This window comes from Petromyzon marinus, chromosome 52 (genome assembly GCF_048934315.1).
Source record: "Petromyzon marinus isolate PM22_M1 ecotype Great Lakes invasive population chromosome 52, UKy_Petmar_22M1.pri1.0, whole genome shotgun sequence".
Classification (NCBI taxonomy): Eukaryota; Metazoa; Chordata; class Hyperoartia; order Petromyzontiformes; family Petromyzontidae; genus Petromyzon; species Petromyzon marinus.
Genome location: NC_133718.1, coordinates 8,648,010 through 8,669,664, shown reverse-complemented (window position 1 = coordinate 8,669,664; position 21,655 = coordinate 8,648,010). Strand labels below are relative to the sequence as shown.

The window sequence follows — 21,655 nt, the reverse complement described above, 5'->3', positions numbered from 1 at the left end:
GTTAACATCACCGCCGAGCCCACCCCCAAGGGAGTTCCCCCCCCGGTCTTTACAGCAATGTCTCGTTTCTTGGATAGTGGTAAAAAAAAATCTTCAAAGTCTCCCAAGCCCGGCCCGTGGCACGGTGAAACGTCTCCCGCGCCAGGATCAAACGCCGGGCACATGCACGTGTCCAGAGGAGCGTTCACGACGAATCCGTCTCCTCGCGTTCTCCTCTCGGCAGCGATGTCCTGATGCTGGGAACCCTTTTAAATCCTCGACCCGTTGAAGCGGCGACACATTTTCTAGATTTGTGTTTTGCCGCTTGTTTTGTATCCTCGTCAAACGCACAGCAAAAATGTATCAGGCGAGACGCGTTTCCTCGCGTAGCACGGTAACAACTACAACAAGTTTGTAAAGACATTTTTTTCAAGAGTTTACGAAAGAATCCACGAGCTCCAGTGTTCAGATTGTGGGAAGAGTGGCAGGGGAAGGGGTGGGTGGGAATTTGTGAAAAGTCGAATGGAATTCTAACGTTTTCTTGAGGGGGGGGGGGGGAACCCTCCAAACCAGCACACATCATGGACACATTATTCAAATTAAGGGAATGTCACAGTGAGGGTGGCTGTGTAATACAAATTTCACGATGCACCACCCAAGGTCAGATTCGGAGTTTGAATCCCTCGATCAAACAAGATTGACCACGTGTGATTGATTATACCGTCACAATCACAATTTGCCAATGAATTCACCGGCAATGTGAAGTCGAGTAACAGTTGGGGCTCTTGTGATTATTTCGGCCGAGCCATGCTCGAAATCATTTGCGTGCCGCACTCGAAATCGCCAGGCCGCCCTGTTGCACACTTTTGGCAACAGCTTCACACTCCTGCACGGGAGGCAAATCACGTGGGTTCACCGACGGGGATTGTATACGTGTGTTTGGTATAAGACCTAAAAACAATTCACAACTTAAATATGAAAATGTTGCTTTCGGGATTTGTATGGTTATAAGCGATAGAGTTGATTATAGTTAAGCCAAGTTTCAGCTTTCTAGCCCTTCTGGAAGGCGAGACGTTACAACGCCGTCATTCCTGGCCACCTTCTTGGCTATTCGATGTTGACGAGGTTTTATGGGCGACAACAGAAACTGGTTTCCCACCCTCAGGACTGCGACTATAAGATCACCAACACGTATTACAGATGCGTGGCCTCACGCAGGGTCGAGGGAAGCTCTACGACAGCGAGCCTGGTGCTTCAAGGACAGCGAGCGGGTTTGGTGAGCAAACCGCTGTTGCAGGCGAATGCCTTATTTCAAACTTACGTGTAATTTACATATTTTTTAGCAGAAATTACAACATTTTTTTTGAACTACCCTCACAGCATTGTTTACTTTAAAACAACACTGATTCAACGCGTTTTAAAAGGACTAAAACACGCAGCCCTGTAATCACTTGCTTACGCCAATGCTGGACCAAGGGCTTTTACTGGAGGGAACTTTTAAGAGGGTATTTGGCCTACTCTTCCATGCTGGCCATATTTGTCGGAAAAGAGGTGGGGGTTACCCGCACTTGACCCCACTTGACCCCACCTCACGCGACCTGCCCATCGACTCGCTGTGGCACACCCATTGGTAATGTTGGGTGGACAGAGGCGACTTAGTTTAATTTGTGTATGTATACAGTCCTGGAGAGAGCCTGACACACAGCGCCAATGACTCACGTCGTCTTTAAACATACTGCTATTAATTACTGTTATTATGCCAGTCCTGCTTCCCAGCCCCCGACTTGACGATGTGTGAGAAAGCAAAAACGTTTTTCAGGGTAACTGTGGTCATGCGACTTGTAACTGTGGTCACGTGACTTACACGGCAGGTTTCAGAGGTGAACCGCCACAGCTGAGACATCGCAAATAGGTTGGGGTGCGTCTTGAAATTTCCACCCCCCGTTGGACCTGCCACCGGCGGTCTTGTAAACTGGACATCTGTGGAAAAAGAGCTTTATAGCTCACCGGATTCCTCCAGTGTAAATAAAGATTCTGCAGTGTGAGCACAAGACACAACGCAGCACAGCACGTGTCTCGCAATCCCGTGCAAGGGTGCCGAGTTCGTGTAGACCGGCGGCCGAAATGCGTGGGGGAAAACGGATAAAGTTAGCACCTGCCAAACCCGTTTCCGTTCCACCCAGAATCTCTATGTCCACACGGTCACGCCAAGTAATTTTCACTATCTTATTACACATCGGATGATAGACACACACAGTGAAACCACTCCACACCACGGCTTCTCATTTATCACCCTCTTAAACTGCCAATCTTTTTACCTGCATTGGCCAATGGATCTGTGTTTATTCCTTTCATCTCTATACCGGGATATTGCGCACAGCAGGCCGGCTGCAAGTGGCAAATCCCTCCGCGTCGGCCGCGGCACTGTGGTTACATATGCGGTGGCACGTGGTGACATTCTCATGCCAAACAATAAAGAACATTGAGAATCTCCACACAAGCGAGAACCTTGCATGCACGGCACCTACGAGTCCGCCACGGACTAACAAGCTGCTCGGCTCTGTGGAGAATGATGAACTGGAGGCTGTATACAAATCACCCCATGCAATGATGTGCACGCGCGTGTGCGTGTGCGTGCTGTGTAAATCCCAAAAATTGCCGGGGCTCCGCTCTGGCCTGAGATATGACAAACAGGAAGTTTTAAAGCCCTTTTGAAAAAAACCTCGCAAACAAATGGCTCGGCGCGAGTGTGCGTGTGGGGTAGGGGGGCGCGAACGCTCCGGCGGCGTTTGGTTGACGTCTCGCGCAGCGGTGGGGTGGCCAGGGTCGGGGCACGACGGGAAGAGGACGACGCCCCGCAGGGGGCCCACCGTGGACGTGGTGGCAGCTCGTGCGCCGCTCGAACCCCCGTGGTGCAAAACATCCCCCGTGCGTGATGTCATAAAAAAGCTGAACTCTTTTTTATTTTACCAGGTAAGGCCCCACCCTGAGCTACGTAGCTCTTTTTCAGAAGCGACCTGGCCATCACAAATGACGGCTGAACGAAGTTGTGGCTTATCGTGTGCACATTTATAGCAGCCAAACATTGTAAACGCGTGATGTCGATTCTAAACGTGGAGGGAAAAACCGGAGGACCCGGAGAAGAATCCACGCGACCACGGGGAGAGAGACACACGACCTCCTGTATATACAGCAGGCGTCACACAACTTCCTGTATACCAGGCGAGGTCGTTAGCATCTCCTAGCCACCGCAGCCATTAGACACGGGAGTAGGCCATGTGTGCCAATGCCACGGGTCCAAATTTGGCAGATTTGGAAATGTATTCGTTAAGTTACTTTAAATCGGGTAATAGCGCGTGGCAACATCACCCACTACCAGCAGGCTCGTGCCCATTTGCAGGCCGTTGCTGCGTACGCATTGCGCTGCGTAGAGGCAGCTGCCACTGGGGAGGGGGGTCCCCTTGGGCTGGGCTGCAGCAGGACACCGAAATGGTCGTGGTGCGATGCGACAGAAGGCGGCCTCCCCCCCACCCCCCCCCCCCCTTTACAATGCAAATTCTCGTCGTTATTCACGGATGTCCGCAAGCCATCCGCAAATAAGAGGAGTTCTAGCACACTGGGTTGTTGTTGCTTGAAGAGCCTCATCTTCAGCAGCCCAACTGCCTTGAGTTCGGTCATATTTATACATAAATGAAGTTGATTTCAAACTTATTTATGCAGGATAAACCGTCTCGTTTATTGATTGAGTACAGCCGCTGTTACATTTTACGGGTCAAGGTTGCACTAATGACTCCGGGAAAGACAACAACAACAACAACAAAAAAATAGAAAACCAGACTTGCAAATATTGCAACGGGGTCTTTTCTTTGTATCACTCACTCTGGAGCCCGTGGTGCATTTTGTACACAATGCCCTGTTAAAAATGACAGGGCATTCTTGGGACCTGGGGAAACTGTGGCTCCCACGCCAAACTGCTAACGGCGATGAAAGTTAACGCACGATGCTGCTAAGTGGAACATGTGCGGGTCTATCACGAGATGTCTGTGTTTTATCAACCCAACTCTACACGACAGCTAACAATTGATATTCGTACGCCTGCAGCTTGCATCATTGACAATGACGTTTAACTTGTGCCGCCGCCGCTGCTGCCACAAATGCCACTTAAACAAATAAAAAACGCCTCGACAGTTTAGTATATATATTTTTTTTAATGTAAAAAAAATTGACTTCAAAGCGCTTGAAATCTGAACACAAGGTGCGCGCTGGTTTTTGAGGAGAAGCGAATTTGTCAGCATGATATATCCACAGGACCACCGTCAGAGCGATGGAAGTGGTCAGTCTCAGGCTGGATAATTTCACTCGAAATGTCTCCCGACTTTCTAAAAAATGAGATTTAGAAACGGCTGCACTTGAATTCAAAGGTTGGAGAGAGAGAGGGTCAAATTCACGCGAAGCACCTGGAAATGCATTTTCTGCCCGTGAACGTTGCAGCGTTAGCGGCCAGGTGTGTCCCGACAACACCAAGTGACACCTACGGAGAGTAGTCTGTACACGGTGACCTAACAACACAAAACTCGATGGCAACATTTTTCGTTTGGCAAATTACAAAGATGACTAGTGCAAAATAATGATTTTTTTGCCGTATGCAAATTTCACGTTTAACATGAAAAACAAAACAAGGTCACGATTATTAAACTCTAAGGAGATTAAAAAAAAAAGTACTGAGACACTTTATATTATATAAAAGAAACAAAACATTAAAAAAATGTGTTTTCGTTGCCAGTAGCGACTGAGTTTTTTAAGCTGTGGGAGCATCAAGGTCAAACACGGTTGCAGGAGACGGGGAGGGGGGGGGGGGGCTTTGGGTCACATCTGTGGACGGAAAGGAGGGTCGGGCCCAATGCTCTATTCACTTGAGCCGCCACGAGATGTATTATCGTTCTTCTAGGGTGGAATCGCAGTTATTTTCCGTACAGGTGGCAGATAATAACACCGCTGTGTGGGTGGGGGGGGAAGGCCATCTTACATCGTCCCACCGACTGAAATGTACAAACGATTTAAGATGGACGCCTCAAGCATCAAATGCCAGTCGCCAGCTGCGGCCCCCGTGGGAACGTTTACTCGAAGGACGAACGGCTCAGCTTCCGATCAGCTGGCACGAAGGCTGCAATGCCGCCACCCCCTCCTCCTCCTTCGTCACTGCCCTCAACGTGGCCCAAAGCCCCGGACTCGCACAACAAACATCCAAGACACCAAGAGGCTCCACGTTCACCGGAAGGCCTCGTGCCACGCCAGGCCACACGCGGCCGCCGCCCAGCGAGCTTTCCGTTACGAGCAGCAGTCGTGGCTGCTGCCGCTGCTGCTGTGCTTTTCCTGACAAATGATAATACACGTAATCCAAACCATAATTAAAAACCTACTCTATATAAAAGCTGTGTTTATCAGTTGATGTGTACAACACAATCTCACCACGCATACAGGGGGGGGGGGGGGAATGGGAGGGCGATGGACGTCTTAAAAATGGAAATTAACGGGGGAGTGTGTCGTTACGAGTTAAATCGGCTATAATTATTATCGGATTCGGACAATAGGGGAAGATTGGAGTCGAGGTCTGTAAATGGCCAGCTGAGTTACAGGAGTCAGCCGTGGAGCTGTGGCCCATGGTGGCTCTTGCAGGTTTTTCTCGCTGTTTCGTTTACTTCAGGAGGCACTCGTGTCGTGCGGGAATGCAGTGCACAGGTTCACTAACACCACATCCTTGTTGTTCGAGCCTTTACGGACAGCAATAACGACTGTTCGTCCGTTACCTCACCAGGTGAGATTCGTTACGAACGTCCCACTTAAGACGGGGGAGATGCCTGTGGCTATCCGACGTTAAACGGGCACCAATATTCTTTTTTTTTTTTGAAACGCGTGATTCAAGATATGGAATTAGATGCAAAACATCTGAAAGAACACGACGGGCCTTCATTTTCGAAAATGACGTTACACAACAGGGTTCACAACTTCCCCCCCAACACAGTGGACAGCGCATAACCTGGCCCGGCCACGATCTCACCCCTCCCACATCGTCTACCCGGCCAGCCAGGTTTGCAGGCCAAGCCCAACAGGTTAACAATGCGCAACGGGTGAGAGATGTGGAGTGCCCTTCCACCAAATGAAAAAAGACGCGTCCGATGTTTACGACGCGCAAAGAAGTGCGTGTCGCAGAATCGTGCCTTCACCGTCCGGATGGCCGTCCACTATTCCGGAGGTCACGTTGCTGGATCAGATTGGGATGAGAGCAAAGCTGAACGTGGGCATCGACACGCCTCGTTTGTTTTCTCTCTCTCTCTCTTTGCACTGCAATTTCCTTGGACATCAAAGAGTGTTCATAAAGATCGATGAATTACTCCTAGATAGGACTCCCTTCTCTCCCGAGAACGTGCCTTGCACAATGGGTGAAGTGAAGCCTGCGTGTTAAACCGACTGACGAGGGAGAGTTGCAGCAAATGGTGCCACGGACATTTAACATTAATGAAGAAATGCCAGATTGTTGCCTGCAACTAATGTTGAATTCACCGATATTCAAAGCTAATAGTTTCACAAGTGCACCGCTCTCTGTGTAAATTTGGATGCTAAACACCGTGTGACGCGGCCCACTGTGCGTACGGACATCAGCGATTCTCCGACCGTATGTGCGAGTTTAGTTTTTCGTTCTGGACCGGTCGACTTTCCTCTCGCGTACAGACACAAGAAAAACCAAAACGTAAAAACAACTTCAACTGAATTAAAAAAAAAGAAACCCTAAACTGACCAAAATCCCAATCGGTATTCCAACTCCTAAAAACTCAGCAAGTCTGTCTGTACCCCTAGGTAAAATACATCAAATGACAGCAGTTAAACTGACAACACAAACGCTCAATGTGCAGTATTGGCGCAACAAAGCCTTCGGGGAGGGGGGCATTTAAAAATTCGTCTTGGACGGTGCCTCCCTCTTGCTGTGGAGGTGTCCCAACCTCGCCGCCCCCCACCCCCGCCACAACCAACAACGATCAACGACAACACAACCTCCTCCTCCTCATCCCGACGGCATCGCCGCACCCCCTCGCCCCCGCAAGTCACATGCTGCCGATGCTAGTCTGAGTCTTGCCGTCCATCCACTCGTAGGACGAGGCGGCCACTGCCTGCGTCGTGGCGGGGCTCAGGGCGTCGCCGGGATCCAGGCACAGCTCCTGGAAGATCGGGTCGTTGATGTCGACCATCGTCGTCTCGCCGTCGGGCGCGTCCGCGCAGTTCGCCTTGCACTGCTCGAAGAACAGGTTCGAGCCCAGGTCGGCGATGCCGCCGAGGCCCGTCACGAAGTCGGCTCCGGCTTTGGCCGCGCCGTCGTCGCTTCCGTCGCCGTTCCCGCCGCCGTCGGCGACGCCGCGCTCCGGGTCGCTGCCGCCGCCGCCGCCGCCGCCGCCGCCGCCGTACATCTCGGCGCACGCCGCGGCCGGCTCCGCTTGCCCGTCCGGCTCCGCTTGCCCGTCCGGATCGGCCTGAAGGGACGACACGAAGTCGGCGAATGCCGGGGCCGCGACGTGATCATCGTCGTCGGTCGCGGTGAAGCCGGTGGTGGGGGTGGGCGTCGGCGTCGGGGTAAGCGCGGCGGCCAAGTTCTGCTCAGTGACCCCATGACACTGTCCGCCGCCTCCCATCTGATAAAATCCCTGCAGCTGTTGCTGCTGCCGCTGTTGAAGCAGATGTTGCAGATGGTGATGCTGGTGGTGGTGGTGGTGACCGTGCTCCTGAAATTTGAAGGCGACCGGGCTGGGGCTGTGGGGACTGGGGCCAGGACTCAGCACGACAGGCTGCTGCTGCTGTTGGTGCTGCTGCTGCTGTTGGTGCTGCTGCTGGTGCTGTTGGTGCTGTTGGTGCTGGTGCTGCAGCAGCGGCGGCGGCGTCTCGAGCATCTGCGTGAGATTGCGCCGCGCGCTGTAGTTGGACGGGAGGCTGTTGATGCCGATGCCACGGCCTGCGTCTCCGCCGGCCCCCTCCAGCTTGCTGAGCAGCACGTTCTCGATCTTGCGCGACGTCGGCGTGTGCTTGCTGCACGTCGCGGAGAAGGGCGTCTGCATCATGACCGACAGAGGCACCGAGTGGCTGCGTCCGGCCTGGCCGGGGCCCGCCGCCGCCCCGGCCGGGCCGTCCCCGCCGCCCGTGCCGCCGGCCGCCCCGCGGTCCGCGAACGCCGCGTGCACCTCCGGGTTGAAGAGGGCCGCGAGGGGCGCCCCCCCACCCGCCGCGCCGGGCCTGGGCCGGGTTCGCACGGGCCCCAGGCTGCCGCTCAGGTTCCTCTGCCGCTGCGCCGCGGGACTGTGCTGGCAGCGGTAGAGCAGGGAGCAGTTGCCGCCGCCGGCCGAGCCCTTGCCGTCGAGCGGCGCCGGTACGGCGAACGACTCGTGCAGGTTGGCGCTCGTGCCGCTCGCGCCACGCCCGCCGCCGCCGTTGGTCAGCACCATTGTCGACGGCCGCAGCTGCCGGTGCAGCTGCTGCTGCTGCTGCTGCTGTTGTTGTTGTTGGTGGTGCAAGAGGGAGAAATGCGCTTCCGACATCGGCTCCTGGCCGCAGGGGTACTGTCGCTGCGCCGGCGCTCCCGACGACATCCCTGGGACGCCGAACGCGTGCGACTTGCTGAACTTGTTGTCCAGAGACTCCTGGTAGCTCGGCAGGATGTTGGCGCCGTCTCCGTCCGTCGCCAGCAGGCCCTGGGCCACGCCGCCGCCGCCGCCGCCAGCCTCAGGCTTGCTGAGCCACGGCAGGCTGGCGTGCGTGGCCGTGGGCCGCTGCATTGGCTTGGGGACGCCGCTCGACGCCGCGCCGGCGCCGCCGCCACCGCCGCCGCCGTTGGGGTAGACGCCGGCGCCGGAGTTGATGGGCGTGAACATGAAGGAGTGGCGGCCGTCCACGGGGCTGGGCGGCACGCTACCCCCGCAGCTGCTCGAGTGGCCGCTGCCGCCCCCCCCGCCGCCGCCGCAGCCGCCGCCCATCGCGGCCGGCCCCTCCACGGGCGTCCCCACCAGCATGCGCGAGCCGGGCCGCGAGCACGGCGTCCCGACGGCGCCGGCCCCCTGCAGCAGCGACACCAGCTCCTGGGTGGGCGTGAGCGACGGCGTGGGCGTGGGCGTCGGGGTCGGGCACGGCGTGGTGCTGGCGCCCGTGCCGTACGGCGTCGCCGCGCCGCCGAAGGCGAGCGACGCGGCGCTCGACAGCGCCATCTGCTCCTCCAGCTCGACCAGCTCCTCGACGATGCTGTCGCGCGTCTTGTCGTCGTCGTCGTCGCCGTGCGGGTAAGGCCAGCCGCCCCCCCCGTACGCTCCTCCCGCCGCGCCGGCCTGCGTCTCGAACAGCTTGCTCGACGCGCTGCGCGACGCGACGGCCGCCAGCAGCGCCGCCGCCGCCGCCGCGGCCGCCGCCGTTTGGTCGTGCGGCTCGGCCAGCCGGAGGTTCTCGTCCCGGGCCGGGCTGCAGGGCTGCGCCGAAGCGGCCGGCGCAGGCTCCGGCGACAGCACCTTCTGCACCTTGGGCTGCGACGGCGGCGGCGACGGCGCCTCCGCGGACTCTCGCTTCAGGTTCCCCGCGCCGGCCGCCTCGCCGCGAGACGCGTCGTCCTGCTGCGACACGGAGACCGCCAACGGCACGGCCGCTCTGCCGCCGCCGCTGCCGCCAGTGCCGCCACCCGGCGCTACGCTGGGCGAGGGGCAGGTGGTGGCTGCAGCAGCGGCGGCAGCGGCGGCAGCGGCGGCAGCGGGTGCGCTGGCGTTGTTGGCCACGGGGATGTCTGCACCATCCTGTGCCGTGCCGCCGCTGCCGCCGTCCGCGGGCGCGGCCCACGCGCGCATGGCTCGCTTGACCGGCGACGCCTGCTGCTGTAAGTTCATCGGCTCCGTGAGGCGCTTGCGCGGACTCTTCGGCGCGCTCCTCCGGGCCGTCGCCTTCACCGTGGGCGACCTGCGCACGGCTCCGCCGCACTGCTTCTTGGCGCCGGTCGATGGGGGCCGGCCCGCCAGGGGCCCGTTGGGCTGTCCCACGGCCCCCCGCCGCTCCTCCTCAACGGGGGAGGCGGCGGCGACGCCGGCCGACGCCTTGTCCCTCTCCGCCCAGGCGGGCAGCGCCCGCGACGCCGGCCGCGGCACGAGCGTGCGCTTCTGCTCGGCGCCGCCGGGCGAGGGGCCGTCGCGATTCGCCTCCGCCGGCCTCGGCGCGCCGGGCGTGGCGGCACGCGAGCACGGAGCCGAGCTGGAGCCGGACGCGCCCTCGGCCCTGCCGCCAACGCCGGCCGAGCACTCCACGATGCGGAGCGCGTTGCCGGTGTGCGCCTTGCCCTGCGCCGCCACCGCCGCCGCCGCCGTCACGATCATGTTGACGATGCCGATTTGCTGCTGCTGCTGCTGCTGCGCCGTGCCGCCGTGGTTCGGCTTGGGCGACTGCGCCGAAGCGGCGACGGAGGCGGCGACGCACGGGGACGAGGAGGAGGACGAGGAACACGACGACAGAGACGACGACGACGACGAGAAGGCCGCGGCGCCGCACGCCGAGGACACCACCAGCGGCTTGACGGGGCTGCTGCGCGTCAGGATGACGGCCGTCGTGGACGTGCTGATCTGAATGGAGCCGCCCGACGAGCCCGCCGGCGCCAGCGGCTTGGGAAGGATCTGCGGGTATCGCGGTTTGCCCAGGCGGTCTCCGATCGGGCTGCTCGACAGGATGGACGGCGTCACGCTGCCGTTGCTGCCGGCGCCGTTGGTGCCGCCGTTGCCGCCGTTATTTTGCTGCTGCTGCTGCTGCTGTTGCTGCTGCTGCTGGACGAGCTGCATGTGCTGTGCGACCACCTGCACGTTCTGGGGAAGGCGCTTCGCTTCGGGAGTGTGGACCGGGCTCTGCGGAGGCACGAGAGACTTGGTGGACTTTACCTGCAGCAGGCAGATCGGGGGCGGGGTAGGGGGTGTGGGATGTGGGATGGTTGTGGGGTTTAGGGCAGGGAGGTTGGGGAAAAGGAGTGGAGAGATGAGAGTGAGCTTCGGGGATAGGAGAACACAGCTTGGGGATGGGTTCAAGGACTTTGTTGAGTTATTTATTTGTGATGGCCAGGTCGCTTCTGATAAAAGAGCTTGTATAGTTCAGTGCCAGTGCTGGTCATCATGACCCTTGGGTTTCCACTCAACATGGCGTTTTTGCATCAATATGCATAGGTACATCAAAATTCACCTTGTGACCACGTGCTTAACAGATGCGTGGGGATAACACAGCACTTAAATCAACCCACCAACAACGAACGGGCCTTACATTTTAGCGTTCAACAGTTGCATTGTTTTCATTGGCCTGAACGCACGTGGCCTATTTTAGTACACTTTGGATCATCTTCACGTTCCATCACCTTGCAGCACCAATAGCGGAAAGCCCATATACGCGGCTACAGGAGAGAGTAATATACCACGATGGAGATGGGAGCACACCGTAGCCTAACCCTAGCCCAGGCGTACCCGCAGCTTATCCCTCGCCTGAACCGAACTAGCCGACCAGATCCTAACAGGAGCCTAAGCTGTCCTACCAGACAGTCTCGCTCCCTTCACCTGATGAAGGCCGCTTGTGTTGTGGCCGAAACGTCGTGAGAATATTATTGTGTTATTTTATTTTATCAATTTATTATTTTATTCTCATTCTACGTGACTTTACCGAAAGAACCAAAGAAGACAGATCCTAACACTTTAGCCCCGACACCTTTAAACCACGTCGCCAACACCACAAACCCACAGTGCTGGGGTGCTGTGGGTTTGGCGCCCACCAGCCCGACCCGGCCACTCTGGCGCCCTGCCCTCGTGACCCCCACCCTCCCCATAAAGGGCGGCGGGTGCGACGCGCTCCCCCGAGCGTCACCTGGAAGTTATTGGGGATGGCGGTGAGCACGAAGTTGATGGACGGCGACAGCATCATCGGGCTGGCGCAGGTGGCGTTGTTGACGACGCCGCAGGTGGCGCGCACGCCAACGTCGCCCGGCGGAGGCCGCCCCTTCGCCGCCAGCGAGGTCTCTGCGGTGCCGGCCGCGTGCCCGGCCGGCACCGCCGCCGCCGGCGCGGGCTGGGCCACCGCGGCGGTCACCTGCGGGGTCCTCGTCCTGGGCTGTGCCCCCACGCCGCCGCCACCACCACTACCACCGCCCACCTTCTGTCGACACGCAGTGGCAGTGCTTATGCTCCACAATGTTTATCACAGGAACTGGATAACGTTTTAATCTCCAGCGAGGTCCGCGAGATGTTCAAATCGCCCATTCCTCTTAAGTTCTCCGAGGTCAAGGAACCATTTCCTGGGGTGATCGGCCTTTTTCCAGTGCGGCTCCCAAGCTCTGCAACGCTCTCTGCCTTTGCAAGCAAAACAATCAGAATCGGGAGATATGTCCAAGTCGGTCTTGAACATTCACCTCTTTAAACTGGCCTTCACCCCCTAGTTCTGGCCATTTACCCTGTGGGTTCTGTTTATTTCCTGCTTTCCATACACAGGGCGCATTGGGACCCAAGGGTGAAATGCACCTTACACAAATGCATATTTTGTATTTTTGTATTATTTATATCACTCGGCACGATGGTTGTTAATTTCAGTATTTTTTTTATCGTTATGCAAAAGCAAAAAAAAGGTTGAGTCCAGCCTGTGTGTAGCGGTTAGCTCGTTGCGCTATGAACCCGGCGACCCGAGTTTGGTTCCTGCTCACCGACGACCATTTTCTGAACCAGTCTTTGGCTTCCACCTAGGTCGACTCAGCCTCAAATGAGGTCCTTGTACCACGTGTAAAGATCGCCACTGGGGAGACAAAAGGCAGCCGAGCAAGGCGCTGGCCACCCACCCCCACGTGTGGTAGTGTCGGCCATCATTAGGTGCTTGCTAATAGCACTTGCCCCAACGGTCTGTTAAGGCTATACAGGGGACATTTGTCTTTGTTTATGCCTGCTGTTTGAACGTATCACGCGGTGCTGCTGGTGACTAACGACTGCTGCCGGGTGGCACGCGCGGGGACGTGCGGGTTGAACGCTCGCGTGTGCCAAAATCGGTTCAATCATTGCTGCAATTAAACCGAATCAAACTACCGATTCCATGATTTCTGTAATCTATAGATTCCGAAAACGATTACTGAACACACGACAATCGATGAACAACTCTACTAGGCACACAACCATTCAATTACGGTCCTGCCATATATGTAGGGACAATGGACTAAACTGTCGCATCTTCACAAGGGTACTGAGACACTTGACAAAGTCACGGGTGGACTGATAAAACCCCTTCTTTTGTACCGTACGTAGCCAGCCGTGCTAATCGGAGGTGCGGGGTAAGTGCCACAAGGCTACTTACCAGCGATGCATTTGTCACAGTCAGCTGCTGCTTAGGCTCCTGCTGCCGCTTGAGAGAGTTCTGCTGAATCTTGCGCTGCAACTGCTGCTTGGCGTCGCTCCCGATGGCGGCACTGCCACCACCACCTCCTCCTCCTCCCGCCGCGACAGTCAGCCCAGCGCCGGGCACGGCGCCCAGCTGGATCGTGGAGCCATCGGACGGCTTGAAGAACGCCGACGGCTGGCACAGGGAGGAGTGCTTGAGGCCTGCTTGGCAGGGCCCACGGAAACAAAAAATGCGGAGAAAGAAGAGAGAACTTATTCCAGCAACTGTTCAACTCAATCGGACGTGCGGGGAAGAACAACAAACTATAACTGCTTTTTGTGTTTAGTTTGTTGCCCTTCCCCCGCACCTCCGATTAGCACGGTTGGCTACGTAGGGTGCGAAAGAAGTTCAACACACATACATACAATCAGTACATCACAAACGCGGAAGTGAATACAGGAAAACCTTGGTTACGTTCCTGGCAAATGGCGTTTTGGGCGAAAACCACATTCGACAAGAAGTAGATTTTATGGGAAAAAAATTGGGTTGCAGTCCTGCGTCATAACTCCCTCTTTGTTTAACTAATTGTACAATATTTCCACCCTTGTTATTGTAGCAAAGGATGCTGAATCGCTCTCTATTGATCGTGCATGATACAGTCTTTCAAATTCACCTCAACACAACACCCACCCCCCCCCATCTCCATTACTCTCCCGGACCACGGCACTCACGCCCGACGCTCGTCCCCGACACTGAATTGCCAGCCCGACACTCGCCCCTGACACCGTCACTTGAACGTTAACGATTTGGTAAACTCCGCGCGTAATTCCAAAACATTGTGAATGCAAGCGCTCGCGTGTAAAGAGCGTGGAAGGCGGAGCGGAGAGAGAGGGAGGGCGGCGAAAGTCGCGTGAACAATTCTCACGCTCTCACGATCCACGCCACTCCCGTGCCTCGCTACAGCACGGTACGAATATTTGAGCAACACACAATCCAGGCGAATTTCAAACGGCGCTGCAAAGAATGCGTCGCGAATACGCAAAAAACGCGATTATAAAACCAGCGAATATTAAGGGTTTGCTGTGCTCACCGAGCCTTTGGGAAAAGCTTTTGACCATCAATGTACGTGATAGCCACCAACTTGGAAACCCGAGCATGTAGCTGTTTTATTTGGCAGCTCTAAAGCAATGAACCATACGCCAGTTCATCCACTGTTGCAATCTGCACAGTGGTTTTATTTAGATAGCAGCCTGACCTTTTTTGCGATTATGGTTTTTACATTTTGTCTTGGCCCACACATGTCCGATCATTCTCCAGCTGATGGGGAGTTGTCGTGGGCCCAAAAGGATGCGCGCTCGCTAATAAATCATTCACTGCTGCATTCATCGCAAGGGCGGACAGCCTAAGCAGCATCATCATGCCCGTCAACGGCAATTCAAATTCCATCATCACCCAGTAACGCTGCTCCATTTGCAAGGATATGGACTCCAATTTATAGATCATTGTGTGCCGCACGAATGCGTTTCAAATACTTAGGGAGCTGGGCTGGCTTGGTGGCTCAGGAGGGGGTTCAATAATGGCCTTGGCAGTGCACACAGCCATGCCTGGGTTTAAACCCGGGCAGACGAATGATTAAACAAGCTCGTTATATGGAGCGAGTCGATGGTCTCGGCCCATTCATCAATAACTACACGACAAAACTCATTGCGAGTATATAATCTGGGCTTGTCACTTCATTAGTTCGAGCACAGCCGCGATGGTCAATATTGCAAATGAGCAAGTGGAAAAACCTTAGGAGGAGGAGGAAGGGGGGAGGATGATGAGGGAGGAGGAGGGAAGAGGGATGAGGAGGATCACTGAGAGTCGCCTCCCTGCTCGGCAAGAGATCCCCTGGGCAAGGGAACGGTGCTCACAGTCACGGGGTGGCATCTCGCACTTTTACCACGAAATGTTTGGTTAAAAAATTCTGAATTTGTTATCAAGTCGGGGAGATTTATTTTGATTTAAAAACAAAATATCACTGGAAACTGCCATTCCGCACGCATGTGAGGTTAAACTCCAAAGGTTGTTCTGCGGCGAACAAACTTTGATGGACTCTTCGACACGACAATGATTGTACAACACAAAGCCATCGTGTTAAATCCGCATTTTTTTCTCCTTCATTTATTTCACTTTCACTTATCGTGGCGAACTACAGATTCGAAAATTAAGACACTGAATCACAAAGGTCGTGCAAACGATGAGTCGATATGCGGGAATATATATCGTCGCAACGTGACAGGACCCAGGAGGTTGAAACCGGTGGAGAGTTTGCGTGCGTAAACAAGTGCCATTGTACGTGATAATACTGTGCGGGGAAAGCCATGAGCCGATTAACTTAATAATATTTGTATTAATAATATTTGGAAAAGCAGAACAGAGCTCTGCCTATATTTCCTTTTACCCACAATGCTCCACGGCAACCCACGACGATGAATCGGTGTGGTCAGTTGGATATGATTGGTTGCAAACAAAAAAATCGCCAACACATGATGAAAACCCCATCTCAGCTTGTACGCACGTACTCAAGTTGGACTTCTTTGGCACCGTACGCAGCCAACTTTGCTAATCGGAGTTGCAGTGTTGAGTCTATGGGCGGTGTTGAGTCTATGGGCGGTGTTGAGTCTAAGGGCGGTGTTGAGTCTATGGGCGGTGTTGAGTCTATGGGCGGTGTTGAGTCTATGGGCGGTGTTGAGTCTATGGGCGGTGTTGAGTCTATGGGCGGTGTTGAGTCTATGGGCGGTATTGAGTCTATGGCAGTGTTGAGTCTATGGGCGGTGTTGAGTCTATGGTCCAGTGTTGAGTCTATGGGCGGTGTTGAGTCTATGGCACAGTGTTAGTCTGTGGGCAGTGTTGAGTCAATGAGCGGTGTTGAGTCGATGGTGCAGTGTTATTCTGTGGGCTGTATGTACGCACGTTGAACTTCTTTCGCACCGTACGTAGCCATGTTAATCAGAGCTGCAGGAGCGCTTCATTGTTCCACCGTCACTCCAATCACCGCTGAGCAGAGCGGGCGGGGACTTTGCAATCCGGCGAGCGAAATTGATTAAAGAGCCCTCATCGTGTTGCTCGAGCCGTCAGAGCTGCCTTTCTTACGAATTTAAAAGCAGCCAAGTTAGTAACGTGTAAAGTAAATCAACAAATGGCACACAAAGATCCCCCGTGTAGCCTTCGCCGACTGTTGGGGCAAGTGCTTTTGGCGAACACATATGAAGGCCGGCACAGCACACGAGAGGGTGGGTGGCCAACACCACGCCCGGCCACCTTTGTCTCCCTCGTAGCGATGCTCACACACTGCACCAAGTACTCATTTGAGGCCGAGTCAACCTAGGGGAGGCCCAGGACCGGTTCAGATAATCGTCGCGAGCCATGACCGTGAGCAGGAGTCGAACTCACGTGACCGCTCCCCCTCCCATGGAACCCACTGGCACACACTCTGCGTGGTCACTCTAAAATCATTAGGAACACGTCACCTTTAACCTTTAACCTTTGGCCTCAGTGGGCCGAGGGGTGGGGGCAGGCCGGGAACTAACCCGAGGCGGTTGCTGTATTCGCTATTGTTAACGAGCAGCTGGCGTTCCTGCGGCTTGGGCAAAGTTTGTCTGGGACAGGCAAAACACATTCGAATTTCAAGTGTACGGTACACGCACGCACGCGTTAGAACTGTTGACGACAATTATTTGCGTGATATCCACTAAGCCCCCCTCTAATCACTCGATGAATACCACTGAAGTCCACTGTTGTCCCTGCTTTAGAAATGTGGAATGTCCTTTATCCACCACTGGCTCTGGGCTATAAACAAGAGATGGTTACTTACCCATGCTCAATTTGGTAGAAAAATCCCTCATGGATGTTCATACTGAAGTTTCCCTTTTAGTTGACAGTGAAATAGTTTGCTGTTGCGGCGTTGATTGGTATTGGATTATCGAACGTTCCTGTTTTAGGAGTCTATTGCTAGCGGGGTAATTCAGCGGGGATCGGCCAACGCGGAGCCAAGAATAGCGCCCTAACAAGGTGAGGGTGGTGGCACACCAGACGTCTTCATCGGAAAAAAAACATTTACAATTACAGGATGTTCAGTACACCATTTTAAAATGTTCTCTGACAGCTAATTTGAACACTGTCTGTTTTTTAACATGATATTGTTCAAATGTATCACTGAAATTAAAATACTTAATACGATTGACTGAATTTGACATTCTCTATCAGTTCAAATGTCACCAAATATTTACGCTGGTATAGAAACCACAGAGGATTTATTTATTTAGTTTTTGGCAGTCAGCAACGATCTTCTGAACCAGCTTCTTGGCTTCAATGTCCACACTCCATGGGAGGCGGATTTACTTTGTTCACGGCGACTTGGATCATGAACACTTTGCGAGATGTTAACTACTTAGCCTGGTATGCAGGAGGTCAGGGGTTCGATCCCGACCCTGACGCCTGCTGTATATTTGGAGTTTGCATGTCTCTCTCCGTGGTTGCGTGGACTTTTTATCCGGGTCCTACAGTTTTCCCCTCCACATTTTAGAAACATTCATTGAGATTATTTCGACTATTTCGCTGCTATAAATGTCCAAATGACGGTCTACTTTGTTGAGCTATCATTTGTGGCCAGGTCGCTTCTGAACAATAAGTTAATACCTCAGTGGGCTTTGCCTGGTAGGATGGAGATGGTTTAATTGTATGTTCATGTGTTTGGGTGATTTGAACTACTATCATGTTTGTGTACTGTTTGTTGCTATAACGTTCTTACCCCGTGCCCCGACCAGACATCTGTGAAAAAGAGCTTTGTAGCTCATCGGATTCTTCCAGTACAAATAAAGATTATGATTCCTAAGTGTGAGCACGAGACGCAACGCAGCACAGCACGTGAGGCTGCGCCCTGCCCTAAGAGGGAAACCAATTAAATTGTTGGCCGTCCATGTCGAGGGATGAAATTAGAAAAAGCTACGGTGTTTTAAGATTGTATTCGTAATCATCGCAGCATTGACTTTACTTGTGAAAGATCTCAGCTTTAGGGTCCTTCAATAACCCAATTAGAATGTCCACTCGGTCACAAACATCATCGTGAATACCGTTCGCGATCGCAGGAAGTCCAGCAGTACCGCAGTGCGTCGTTGTTTACGCTCGGAAAGAGTGGAGGCATCTTTCCGCTGCAGCAAACCCTCGACGCTCCTCAGAGCCACACACGTGCCACCGTGAAACATCCCACGAGTGACGGCGAACACCTCAGAGGTCCTTTAATAGAACAGCCGAGCAGAGCCGCAAGACCAGGCTCTCGTTCAGCAGCAAGTGGTCGATTGTTCACAACGGGGGGGAGGGGATCAAATAAGAAACCGGTAATCCCTCATCAGAGGTAGGAGGCAACATTGATCGCATTGCCGGTTCGCTCAAAACATTTTTTTTTGCAGCAGTCCTACTGTTGACCGTTCTGAAACCGTCGCCCTCAATACGATTAGAGAACTGGGCCCTAACCTTTGGTTTAGGATGCTGGCGGTTTCATAACCCGCGAATCTCAGCAGTGCTGGCTCAATACGATTGTGACGGAAGCCCACACCACACAGGACGAGTTAATTTTCACGTCGCGTCTACAAAACAAAAGCACCTCTAGGGGCGCGGGGGACAAGCGATGCCATTCAAATCAAGTACCGGGAAGAGGTCAACATTAAACTCTTTGTGGCAATGCGCCCATTGGATTCAGAGCCGAGAGGATCTCCCCGCTCAACAGAGCAATGGGTGCGAGGCTTACCTCTGTCCACACTGGTGTGGCAGGAGCCTGAGCATTCACACAGCGAACGCAACGTTAATGTGCCACTGGGAGTGGTGGTCATTCTCACTGCCCACCAGAGTAGATGGTGAGCCGAGTTGGCTCCTGACGGGAATGACAACTCGCACAACCTTGCGAGTGCGAGGGGCGCTCTACCCCACAGCACCCACCTTTGCCAACACACCAGGGCCATATTTTTCAATAGGCAGTGCCTACGAAAACTAAAGGGCCTTCGAAAAAAAAATGTTGACCACGTTTTGTTATTTGTATGACACATTTTTTTAAAACCAATATATCTTCTTGAATCAATATATTTATAGCAAGGATAAGCGCAGTGTGTATACAAAGAGGCAGAGTCATGCCAATCGTTTTCATTTTTCTCATAAGGCGAGAGAGAAATGAGCACCAGAGATCAACTTTTCGAGATTTTTTTAAATTGCAAAATGAGCAAGAACAGCTTCAAATGGTGTTTTTCACACAACCTCATTCTCAATAGAGACCAGTGCAAGGGAAGACAAGGCGGCGTTGTTGTCCTGAGGTTGATCGGAGACAGCTTTTTTTTTTTAATCGGCTTTAGCGAGTGACAGTGGCGTCAGCAGTAACATGGGACAGCAGTAGCCATCTGTAGAAAGTTAGCACCGAAGGCCTACGAAACAGAAGTGCCCAGGGCCCTACAAGAACCTTAATCCAGCCCTGGCCGCTGCCATTAATGTAAACAACTCGGAGCGGGTTTCTTGCTCCAACGAGCATGGAGGGAGCGGGTGCTCATTTCCTGTTTACAGCCCCGAGTTTGCGATTGAAAATTCCACATTCCTATGGTGAACGGGAGGCAACGGTCCTCTTGAGAACTGCAGCCGATTGATCGTGAAAACATTTTAGTCAAAGCGATGGTGGACTAGCCACGCGACTCCGATTAGCCGGGTTTGGCTACGTACGGTGCGAAAGAAGTTCAACGTATGTACGTGCGTACGAACCAACTCGCCGATTAAAAACTACTATTTTACGCTCGCGACACCTGGGTTGGATCGCGGGCGTAACAATCGATTGTCGAGACCACTCATTTTATTTTAATAATTGTGCACACAAATGACGTACCCTGCGTTGCCTTCTGGCAAACTCAACACAACCAAGACGGAATGTACGGGCGAGACAATACCCGTGCGACAAAAAATCAGAACCGATCATCGACTTGTGTCAAATCATCGAACGCCGGAAGGAAGGAGAGGGGGCGAGTCGTTGCATGCCTATTCGCGATACAAAGGTGCGGGCGGTGTTGCCAAGGTGTAAGAGTAAGGGGGAGCGGAGGTGGCGGTGGAGGGGCTGGAGGTTGAAAGCGGAAGGGGGTGCCTCACCGGCTGCGGAGGGCGACATGACGACGAGGGCGTAGGACGTTTTGCGCGGCACGCAGCTGTTGTTGACGAGGTACTGCGCGAGGTCGAGCAGCGTGTCGAACTGCCGGCTCAGCACCTTCTGGGCCCACTCGCACACCAGGCTGCAGGCCGCCCCCACTATCTGCTGCTCCAGGCACTCGGCCTGGCCGCCGGCGCCGCCAGCGCCACCGTCGCTGCACTCGTTCTGATGGGTCGGGGGACGGGTGGGCGAAATCAGAGGACCCGGAGAGCAATCCGGACGACCGCCGCGGGGGAGAGAGAGAGAACACGCGAACTCCAAATATACTGTACAGACTTCGTCAGGGTCCGGGGTCGAACCCACGTCCTCATGTGTACCTGGCGAGAGAGATAACATCTCCCTCTCCACGGCGATAAGGCGATGGAACGGCACGCAAGGCGGTGGTGTGGCCAGCAACACGCCGACTCCCTGCGTCCCCTAATTGCCGATGTTGTCACAACCAACCCGGTACCCATTTGAGGCCGGTTTGACGGAATGGGTATATACTGTATGCTGAAACTTCTTTCGCACCGTACATAGTCAACCGTGCTAATCGCAGGTGCATAACGGCAACCAAGTACATGGCAGGCAGAGGGCACTCACCGGGTCTCCCTTCTTGCCAACCTCGAGGCTAGGCAGGGACGGCGTCTGCACGAGAGCCTTCTTCCTGAGCCCGCTGTAGCAGTACGTGGCTCGCGATTAAGGTCAACGCACGGCGAGTGGGGGTCGTATACGGCCGCTGGCGACGTTGGGTCTGCGAGCACTTCGTGCCGCCGAACGACGGTCACCAATGTCGAGACAACAAACTCCGGTGTACAGCGGAGACGAGCGGCACCACCGGGTCTCACAACATCCTCTTTGGTGACATCACTTAAGTGCGTGATAGATGTAAATGCAGCTGTGGCATTAAGCTCGATTCTCGTGAGATCTTACAAGGAGTGGCCTCGGGTAAAGCGGGCTGGTGTATGGGAGTGAAAACAAGCGAGTGAGTGAGAGAGTGAATGAGCCAGAAAGCGAGAGAGTGAGCCAGTGAGAGTGAGTGAGCGAGCCGGTGAACGGGCGAACCGGCGAAGGAGTGAGCGAGCGAAT

The 21,655-nt window shown here is 54.5% G+C and overlaps 1 protein-coding gene across 2 annotated transcripts in view; it reads right to left on the bottom strand.

Moving 5' to 3' along the window:
• Positions 1-3,687: 3,687 nt before the first annotated feature.
• Positions 3,688-21,655, bottom strand: part of RFX7 (regulatory factor X7) — a 110,500-nt gene continuing 92,532 nt past the window's right edge. Inside the window, exons 6-10 of one of the 2 annotated variants that reach the window (XM_076075199.1) lie at positions 21,170-21,254; positions 20,530-20,752; positions 13,348-13,592; positions 11,881-12,165; positions 3,688-10,916 (exon numbers count right to left, since the gene is read on the bottom strand). In XM_076075199.1, the coding sequence (XP_075931314.1) occupies positions 7,080-10,916; positions 11,881-12,165; positions 13,348-13,592; positions 20,530-20,752; positions 21,170-21,254 (4,675 nt within the window). In that variant the 3' untranslated portion in view covers positions 3,688-7,079. Of the gene's footprint in view, positions 10,917-11,880; positions 12,169-13,347; positions 13,593-20,529; positions 20,753-21,169; positions 21,255-21,655 lie in introns of both variants that reach the window. The other variant, XM_032973780.2, reaches the window with a different exon arrangement.